Here is a 10,806-nt window from a genome sequence, read left to right as displayed (position 1 = left end):
CCACGCGCCGGAGAAGGAGGCTGAGTGCCCTGATCACTCGTCGGAGGAGGAGGCGGAGGAGGAGACGGAGTGCCCTTACTCGCCGGAGGCGTCCAGTTCGGAAGGTTGATGAGCTCCTTCCGCCAAGGGAAAGTGGGTGGGTGTGTCCCCGACGGGCGGGCCACGGGAGGACAAGAGCGCGTCTCCGGCCCGTCCGTGCGCTGTTTGTTTCGATGCAAGTACGGCCGAAATTTAGGCCGAAAACGGATATTGGTCCGTTTACTCCCGTGCGTTTGGCCGCGTCTTGTGTCCGTTTACCCTCAAATGGACGCGGCCGGATGATTTTGGGTGGAGTTGCCCTTATCCATCTATGGGTGTACTTGGGGAATTTTGGGTGTGATATGATAGGCTAGCATTGAAGATGGTGTGGGGTCCACGCGCAGGGGATGCATCGCGACGCGTCTCGGCGCATTCCCCACACTGTCAGCGTCCGCGTCCGCGTCGACACAGCTGTTGCCCGTTGGGGTTGGGGTTGGGGTCGATGCTTTCCCTCAAAACCCTCCCAAACCCCCATCCCCACCCACATTTGCTTCATTCTCTCATCCCGTCCGACACAAATAGCGAGCGAGAGAGAGAAACGGCCGCCGGGGCAGGCAGCGAGCGAGCAGTGCGGAAAAAGGGCCAAAAGAAAAGCGAATCCCCCCAAGAATCAGCAGACACGTGTGTGGACTCGTCTCGTCTCGACCGGGGAAGGAGAGAGACAATGGCGTGCCCGGCGGCGGCGCTGCTCCTGCCGCTCCTGCTCGGCTTCCTGGCGGCGCCTTCGCCGGCGCGGGCCACCGACCCCTACGCCGCCTTCGACTGGGACGTCTCCTACGTCACCAGATCCCCGCTCGGCGTCCCGCAGAAGGTATGGCCATCCCTCCCCCTCCGTCTTCTTCCATTCCCAATCACTTGCCTGCCGCCGCCGCCGACGCGTGCTCCGCTCCCCCTCCGCCGCAAGATTTGTTTGGGTTTCCGCGCGCGGGGGCCTCCGCCCGCCCGTCCGCTTGCCCTGCCTGCCCGCCGTCAAGATTCAGTTTTCCCCCCGTTTCACGCCTTATTCGGGGTGCCGTCCGCGCTACCGCTCCCTCCCCCCTTCGCGGGGAGGGGATGCTAGTAGTAGATTTCTGGAAACCATGCCGCCCGATTGTACCGCCCTTCGATTCAAGGATTCCCCGGCCTGACACGCGCAAAAGTTTTGAATTTTTTGCCCCCTCCCGCTCCCCACCTTCAAAAGTTTCGATTCATTTCGACGCCGGCCGCCTCCAAAAGTCCAGATCCCCCTCCCGCTCCCCGCCGCACTGTTCCCGTGCGCTTCCCGACAGAGATCTGACCTCGCGGCGCCTGATTTTAATTAATTAACCGCCAGGATGAATCTACCTGAACCTGAACCTGAACCCGTGTGTTTCTGAAATTTTCGCTTTGTTTTCAGGTGATCGCAATCAACAAGGAGTTCCCGGGCCCCGTGGTGAACGTCACAACCAACTACAACGTCGCCGTCAACGTCCTCAACAGCCTCGACGAGCCGCTCCTCATCACCTGGTCTGCCCACTCCCCACTCCCACCACCATCCAAACTTCACTCATCTCACTGCTCTTGCAGGCTTCAGTTATTACAGTCATGGATGGCTTCAGTGTGATGACAAGCAAGCCTTGCTCTGGTTTTTTGATCAATTCAGGGACGGCATCCAGCAGCGGAAGAACTGCTGGCAGGACGGAGTCCTCGGCACCAACTGCCCCATCCCGCCGGGGTGGAACTGGACCTACAACTTCCAGGTCAAGGACCAGATAGGCAGCTTCTTCTACTTCCCGCCGCTCTCCATGCAGCGCGCCGCCGGCGGATTCGGCGGCATCACGGTGAACAACCGTGCTGTCATCTCTGTCCCGTTTGACATCCCCGACGGCGACGTCAGGCTCTTCATTGGGGACTGGTACAAGAAGAACCACACGGTAAGCAGGATCAGGGGAAGAAATGTATACCACAAACTGGGTTTGCAGTGAGAGGGTGTTTGATTGTGGTTTTCTCTTGTGTTATAGGACCTCAGGAAGATGCTCGATGATGGGAAGGAGCTCGGGATGCCCGACGGCGTTCTCATGAATGGCAAGGGGCCGTATCGGTACAATGACTCCCTCGTCCCGGCTGGCATCGAGTACGAGACCATCAATGTCGAGCCAGGTAGGGTGATTGCTTCTCTCGCTTTCATCATCATATACTGCATTACCACTTTTCAATTCCTCGCATCTTTCATGGGCATGGTAATGAGGAAATAATCATGGTTTGTTCGAAATGCTGTTGCTGCCAATACTTATAATATGTTATTAACTGTTCAGCTGTACAACATGTTTTTTTCTCTCTGAATATGATGGGCCATGTGGTTGATGATTAATTACTACTTACTTTCATGCTAAGGCCAACTACACATTTCTTTAGACAATGATCACTACTTGGTAACTGGCAGCATGGTAATGAGGAAATAATCATGGTTGGTTCCAAATGCTGCTGCTGCAAATATACTTATATGTTACTGCTCAATCTTGCACCATACTTTTTCTCTGATATGATGGGTGCAAGAGGTTGGTGATTAATCGCTACTTAGTTTCATGATAAGGCCAACTATAAATTTCTTTGAACAATAAGTACTACTATAGTACATTGTCGTAATCGTTGTAACTGGTAGCCTCATTTCCACAACAGGCAAAACATACCGCTTCAGAGTCCACAACGTGGGCGTCTCCACGAGCTTGAACCTGAGGATCCAGGGACACAACATGGCCATGGTCGAGACGGAGGGCTCCTACACGATGAAGCAGAACTTCACCAACCTCGACATCCACGTGGGGCAGTCCTACTCCTTTCTGGTCACCATGGACCAGAATGCAAGCAGCGACTATTACATCGTGGCCAGCGCTCGGTTCGTGAACGAGTCGCTCTGGACCAGGGTTACCGGTGTTGCAATTCTGCACTACTCTAATTCAAAGGGCAAGGCGTCTGGTCTGCTCCCTGACCCGCCGAATGATGAGTACGACAAATCTTTCTCCATGAACCAGGCACGGTCAATCAGGTTTGTATAAAATAACTCCTTTTTCCCGCCTAAGCTCTGACCATCCAAACTATCATTAGCTTAATTTTCTCTTCACTCAATCCTGATATTACTTTTATAAGCATGATGTTTGAAATGGTTGACCCATCATGTGCTGACTGTTTTATAATAACGACAGCGCTCTTCCATCATGTGCTATGATGCTTACTTTATGAAAACAGTGTTTTGCTGCACCTAACTAAACTTAAGCAGTAATCTTGTATGATTTAATTGACTTTTGCTCAACTTTCAATCGCCATTTGGCTATCTCACAAATTTATTTTATGCACATCTGGTCTGACCTTTGATCTTCGAGACATTGACTAAATATGCTTGGCTCTACATATTCAGAATGGGAAAAATAAGCGGGTTCTTATAAAAGAGCCAATACACACACATTAAGGCATTTCAAACCAAGCATAAAAGTGAGCAATCTATGACTAATTTTTTTACCTAAGCTCTGACCATACAAATGACCACCGACACAATTTTCTCTTCACGCAATTCTGAAATAAAATTTAATAGCCTGATGTTAGGAATTGCTGCCATCATGTGTTGACTGCTTAGTAATAATAATCGTGTTCCTCAGTATCCATCATGTGCTATGATGTGTACTTTATCATGAAAAAAATAGTGTTTTGCTATGCCTAACTAAACTTAAGTGGTACTCTTGCATGAAATAAATAATCTAGCTCTGATTTACTTGCTTTTCCCTTAACTTTCCATGGTCTTTTGGGCTTTTGGCTATCGCAAAAAAAAAAACATTTTATGCACCTTTTTGTTCGATGTTGATCTTTAAGAGATGTTGACTAACTATGCTTGGCTTTACGAATACTGAGAGAAAAATATGTATTAGATATAAATGTAATAGTCACCTCCTTTCTTGCATCATGATTGTGCACTCGTTTGGGAAATTGTCTGCTGAAATATTTGCCCTTGTACTTGAGCATTCATTCCAGGAAAATTTCTTACAGAAATTAGAAACTGTAAATTTTGTCAATACCAACAGTGACTTTTAAAAAGGCTATGTGGTTAACTGGTCATTAGTGTCCTCTTTCGGCTAGCATTAATCAGTAAAGTGTAAGGTAACCTGGTAATATTTGTGACCTGTGCCTACAGTTCTAATAGTTGCAGACATACTTCAGCCTAAATAAATACCTAAATACCTTCTGTTTGTCAGGATGAACGTGACCACTGGTGCTGCTCGCCCGAATCCTCAAGGATCATTTCACTACGGCGAAATCAACGTGACCCAAGTGTACAAGCTGAGGAACATGCCACCTGTTACCATCAATGGCAAAAAGCGGACCACACTGAACGGCATCTCTTACTCCCCGCCTGCTACTCCATTGAGGCTTGCGGATCTCTATGACAAGAAAGAAGTCTACACACTGGACTTCCCAACCATGCCATCTGACGGACCGCCAGCGATCGGATCTTCTGTCATCAACTCAACGTACAAGAACTTCATGGAGATTGTGTTTCAGAACAACGACACGAAGGTTCAGACCTACCACATCGACGGATATGCCTTCTGGGTCGTAGGGTGAGCACAGCTTGAAACTATTCATCTCTTTCAGTAACCGGTTTGGTAGAGTCCTGTGTGCTGAACTGTTTGCGCATTGCCAACAGAATGGACTATGGTGAGTGGAAGAACGAAAGTCGTTCTACGTACAACAAGTGGGATGGTGTTTCCCGTTGCACCACTCAGGTATGTACTGCAGGGTATCACTTGGATAGAACATTTCTGTGTGTAGCTGTTTGTAACTTGGTTAGACAATATCCACCGAAAGTGACCCATAAAGTGTTGCGGCCCTGTAGTTAACACCGTCTCACTCGCAACGCAGGTATTCCCCGGAGCATGGACTGCCGTCCTGTTGTCGCTCGACAGCCCGGGGTTCTGGAACGTGCGCACGGAGAACCTGGACACGTGGTACCTCGGCCAGGAGACGTACATCCGGGTGGTGGATCCTGACGGAGGCTACAACGTGACCGAGTCGGTGATACCGGACAACGCCCTCTTCTGTGGCCTCCTCAGGGAAAAGCAGAAGTAAGCTAGTACTGCTTGCCTGTGCGCTGTAGATTATGGACCTTCTTACAATATGGTCACAGACTTGCAGTTACTGACTTGTGCTTTGGCTGTGCTGTCTTGTAGGGCTCAGAAGCCGCACGGGTCGTCGTCGAGCTCGGCGTCCCCTGCGGTAAAACAGAGCGGCTACCTGCTGGCGGTGTTGGTGTCGCTGGTCGCGTTTTCTGTCGTCGGACAGTGAACTGAAGTGATTGCCAGCTAGTGGTGCGTGCTAGATCTGCGGTTTGTGAGTTAGGAAATTGAGAATGTAGGTTCTCCTCCACCGAATGGGTGGGGAGGCCCTGCCATTGTTGCGTATCGGCGAATTCGTCGAAAGTGTTAACAGAGTTGTGTGCGAGCATTGTTTGTGTGTGGTACTCGCTGCTGCCTGTGGCCCCGCAATTGGGGGCGCTGTGCCGCCGCCTTTGAGGATGATGATTTTTAGCTAGCCCTGTGAAAGACGACTTGGTTATTGGTTAGTTGCCGTGTCAGCTGTGATTTGCAAGAGCAGTTTTACTTTCATGTTCTGCTAGCCAGTCTTAAGGTGGAAAGTTGTTGATTGACCTGTCGAATCGCGGCAGTTCATCCTGGAGGGAGGGACGGCTGTGATTTCGGCGGTATGCGAAGCATTACACCTTAGCAGCAAAGCAAGGGAGGCAGAGTCGACGGTGACTGAGATGGCTTTCAACTTTCACTAGGATTCTCCGTGCCAGGGATGCCAGGTACCAGGGGCAGAGTCGAAACCATTTTTACATCTGTGGATCTCCAGGTGCAAAGGTTTTGCTGAATCTGTGGGGGTAAAAAAGCTGTCTGAAACAAGCTGGCTATGTGGACACAAGTAGTTAGTTACTGCGGCCGTTGAGTCATCATCATCATAGTCAGATCACGCGGTTTATGATGATGATTAGCACAAAGGCAGAGCTTTCCTCCAGTTTACCAGGAAATTCATGGAGGACCGTCAAAAGGCGTGTTTAGTTAACTCTCATGGTGCGATTAAGCGACCCGTATGATCTGCACCTTATCTACCTAGTGTGAGCAAGCAAGAAAGACAGGTTGAGCTTGATGGAGAAGCGTTGACATGGAGATCTTCATTCCGCCGATACGCGGACTACTTTGCGCGCCATTACGCTTAATAATTGACATCATCTTGAGCGCCAAGATGATTTGGTAGCGTGAGGGCCGTCGATGACAAGTTTTTATTTTTATTTTTTTGTATTTCTTGACTAGTTTCACTTCACACCCTTTCAGGACTGACCGCAATCGCGGTCTCTTAGACCGGGCGTCGAGCCGTCCGGCAACGGGTAGTCAAAACGCGCCCATCATTACGCTGAAAACTCCAACTTATAAATCTTGCATCAATGCGAGTACTTGACTCTGACTATTTAAAGTTGTATTAAAGCGGCGTCAATTAATTTCGATCGAATGAAGTAATTTTTTCCAAAGAAATGACCTTTACATTTCTTTTTTATCGTGTTAATAAACACTAACCAACTTTAGGACTCCCTTGATTCAAAGGAATTTTATATGATTTTTGGAGGATTGAAATCCCTTGGAATTTTTCTACGTTGGTCATTCATAGGATTGGATTCCATAGCAATTTTTCCTATGTAATATTTTGTACTACATTTCATAGGAACTATAACATCCACTCGAACCTCTTTTTGAAATACTTCGTTCCCCAACAGTGGCATCCGAGCCAGGTGCCCAGTGCCCAGTGCCAGTTCCTGTTTTTTGCATGTTTTTTGTATCACAAAAAGTCCATATCAAACGAAGTCCAAATGCAATAAAATTTCACGGAGAATTATTTTGGAACATATGTGATTTTTGGGAGTTGGAATCACCGCAAACGGAAGCCCGTGGTGGGCACAACCCACCAGGGCGCGGTCCCGGAGCCAGGCGTGGTGTGGTGGGTTGTGCCCTCCTCGAACGTCGGTTGGAGCTCTACTTCGGGCGCAAGGAAGCTTATATCCGGAAAAAAATCGTGTTAAAATCTCAGCACAATCGGAGTTAGGGATCTCCGGGAATATAAGAAACGGTTTTCGGCCAGATCTGCAGAAGGCGAAAAGTGGAGAACAGAGAGGGAGATCTAATCTCGGAGGGGCTCCCGCCCCTCTGCGGCCATGGAGGCCATGAACCAGAGGGGGAACTCTCCTACCATCTAGGGGGGAGGCCAAGGAAGAAGAAGAAGGAGGGGGGCTCTCTCCCCTCTCTCCTGGTGGCGCCGGAGTGCCACCAGGGCACGATCGGGACGATGATCTACATCAACAATCTTGCTACCGTCAACATCAAATCTCTCCCCCTCTATGCAGTGGTGTAACACCTCTTCTCCCCGCTGTAATCTCTACTTAAACATGGTGCTCAACTCCATATATTATTTCCCAATGATCTATGGTTATCCTACGATGTTTGAGTAGATCCGTTTTGTCCTATGGGTTAATCGTGATCTTGGTTGGTATGATTGTATATGTTATTTATGGTGCTGTCCTACGGTGCCCTCCGTTCTTGCGCAAACGTGAGGGGCCCCCGCTGTAGGGTGTTGCAATATGTTCATGGTTTGCTTATTGTCAGTGTTGCGGGGGATGACAGCAGCCCAAACGCGGATAGGTGGGCATGGCGTATGGGAGTAAAGAGGACTTGATACTTAATGCTATGGTTGGGTTTCACGACCTTAATGATCTTTAGTAGTTGCGGATGCTTGCTAGGGGTCCAATCATAAATGCGTATGATCCAAGTAGAGAAGGTATGTTAGCTCATGCCTCTCCCTCATATAAAATTACAAGAATGATTACCGGTACTTCTTATAGATTGCCTAGGGACAAATAACTTTCTTGTTGACAAAAGCTCTATACTAAAACTAACTTAGTTGTGTCTTTATCTAAACAGCCCCTAGATTTTATTTACGTGCTCTTTATTATCTTGCAAACCTATCCTATCACACCTACAAAGTACTTCTAGTTTCATACTCGTTCTAGGTAAAGCGAACGTCAAGCGTGCGTAGAGTTGTATCGGTGGTCGATAGAACTTGAGGGAATATTTGTTCTACCTTTAGCTCCTCGTTGGGTTCGACACTCTTACTTATCGAAAGAGGCTACAATTGATCCCCTATACTTGTGGGTTATCAAGACCTTTTTCTGGCGCCGTTGCCGGGGAGCAATAGCGTGGGGTGAATATTCTCATGTGTGCTTGTTTGCTTTATCACTAAGTAGTTTCTATTTCCTGCTCTAAGTTGTTATCTATCTTTAGTTATGGATATGGAACACGAAACACCAAAAAAATTAGTGGTACTTGCTACTCATGGAGATGGGGAACCTCCTAAAACCCTCGATGCTCGTTATGTGAAAAATATTATGCACTACTCTGATAATCCTGAGAAAACCCCATTCAACTTGATAATGGGAGTAACGTTGGATCAACGCGAATAATTTAGGGATTATCGCTAGAATCAAAAGGGAAAACTTTTATGGGATCAAATTGAAATGTTGCAATGGTATGCTTGGAATCTATGCTTGAGATGTGATTATACTTGTTGCTCTAAGATTGAGGTTCCACACCTTCCCTTTTCATGTGAATTTAATGATAATGAAACCTTGGCTTCTTATGCTAGAGGTATATATGATTACTATGATGTGGAACGGAGAGAAGAATTTGTTGTTTTTAAGGGTGCTTATGAAATTGAATCTTTGTTTGAAAAGTTTGAAGATTTTGGTGATTCAGTTTATAGACCTGAAAATTTTGCTATCCTTAAATATTGCTATGATAATTATAAATACAATTCCGATATTGATGCATTTATTGAGAAAGTCTCCGCTGTCCAAGAAGAGACTAATATTTTGCAGGAGTCTATGGAAGAAGGAATTGATGAAACTGTGAGCTCATTGGATGAAAAAGATGATGAGGAGAGCGAAGAATAAAAGGAGGAAGAGCGGATTATTCACCCATGCCCACCTTCTAATGAGAGTAATGAAGGAAATATGCCCTAGAGGCAATAATAAAGTTGTTATTTATATTTCTTTATATCATGATAAATGTTTATTATTCATGCTAGAATTATATTAACCAGAAACTTAGTACATGTGTGAATACATAGACAAACAGAGTGTCACTAGTATGCCTCTACTTGACTAGCTCATTAATCAAAGATGGTTAAGTTTCCTAGCCATAGACATGAGTTGTCATTTGATTAACGGATCACATCATTAGAGAATGATGTGATTGACAAGACCCATCCGTTAGCTTAGCACGATGATCGTTTAGTTTGTTGCTATTGCTTTCTTCATAACTTATACATGTTCCTATGACTATGAGATTATGCAACTCCCGAATACCGGAGGAACACTTAGTGTGCTATCAAACATCACAACGTAACTGGGTGATTATAAAGATGCTCTACAGGTGTCTCCGATGGTGTTTGTTGAGTTGGCATAGATCGAGATTAGGATTTGTCACTCCGATTGTCGGAGAGGTATCTCTGGGCCCTCTCGGTAATTCATATCATTATAAGCCTGGCAAGCAATGTGACTAATGAGTTAGTTGCGGGATGATGCATTACGTAACGAGTAAAGAGACTTGCCGGTAACGAGATTGGACTAGGTATTGAGATACCGACGATCGAATCTCGGGCAAGTAACATACCGATGACAAAGGGAACAACGTATGTTGTTATGCGGTTTGACCGATAAAGATCTTCGTAGAATATGTGGGAGCCAATATGAGCATCCAGGTTCTGCTATTGGTTATTGACCGGAGATGAGTCTCGGTCATGTCTACATAGTTCTCGAACCCGTAGGGTCCGCACGCTTAACGTTCGATGACGATCGGTATTATGAGTTTATGTGTTTTGATGTACCAAAGGTTGTTCGGAGTCCCGGATGTGATCACGGACATGACGAGGAGTCTCAAAATGGTCGAGACATGAAGATTGATATATTGGAAGGCTATGTTTGGACACCGGAAAGGTTTCGGATGAGTTCGGGCATTTTCCGGAGTACTGGGGGGTTACCGGAACCCCCCGGGGGCTTAAAGGGCCTACATGGGCTTTAGTGGAAGAGAGAGGAGGCGGACAAGAGGTGGGGCGCGCCCCCCAAGCCCAATCCAAATTGGGAGGGGGGCCGGCCCCCCTTTCCTTCTTCTTCTCTTCCCCTTCCTTCCCCCTCCTATTAGGACTAGGAAAGGGGGGAACCTACTCCTAGTAGGAGTAGGATTCACCCCCCTTGGGGGCGCACCATGAGGCCGGCCGGCCCCCTCCTCCCCTCCTTTATATACGGGGGAGGGGGGCACCCCATAGACACACAAGTTGATTGTTTAGCCGTGTGCGGTGCCCCCTCCACAGATTTCCACCTCGGTGATATCGTTGTAGTGCTTAGGCGAAGCCCTGCGTTGGTAACTTCATCACCACCGTCATCACGCCGTCGTGCTGACGAAACTCTCCCTCGGCCTCAGCTGGATCAAGAGTACGAGGGATGTCACCGAGCTGAACATGTGCAGATCGCGGAGGTGCCGTGCGGTACTTGATCGGTTGGATCGCGAAGACGTTCGACTACATCAACCGTGTTACTTAACGCTTCCGCTTTCGGTCTACGAGGGTACGTGGACACACTTTCCCGCTCGTTGCTATGCATCACATAGATAGATCTTGCGT

General features: G+C 47.6%; 1 protein-coding gene across 1 annotated transcript; it reads left to right on the top strand.

Moving 5' to 3' along the window:
- The first annotated feature begins 559 nt into the window (after window positions 1-559).
- LOC123165179 (monocopper oxidase-like protein SKU5) lies at window positions 560-5,647 on the top strand. The gene is made up of 9 exons (XM_044582809.1): window positions 560-889; window positions 1,454-1,563; window positions 1,700-1,970; window positions 2,058-2,196; window positions 2,716-3,082; window positions 4,281-4,646; window positions 4,733-4,811; window positions 4,948-5,150; window positions 5,256-5,647. Exons 1-9 carry the CDS (start codon window positions 743-745, stop codon window positions 5,368-5,370), a joined length of 1,797 nt encoding a protein of 598 aa, XP_044438744.1. The 5' UTR covers window positions 560-742; the 3' UTR covers window positions 5,371-5,647.
- Window positions 5,648-10,806: the final 5,159 nt, after the last annotated feature.

The sequence above is a fragment of the Triticum aestivum genome, chromosome 7D, assembly GCF_018294505.1.
Source record: "Triticum aestivum cultivar Chinese Spring chromosome 7D, IWGSC CS RefSeq v2.1, whole genome shotgun sequence".
NCBI classification, from domain to species: Eukaryota; Viridiplantae; Streptophyta; class Magnoliopsida; order Poales; family Poaceae; genus Triticum; species Triticum aestivum.
Note: the sequence above shows the minus strand (reverse complement) of the source record. Positions and strands in the feature narration are given on the sequence as shown.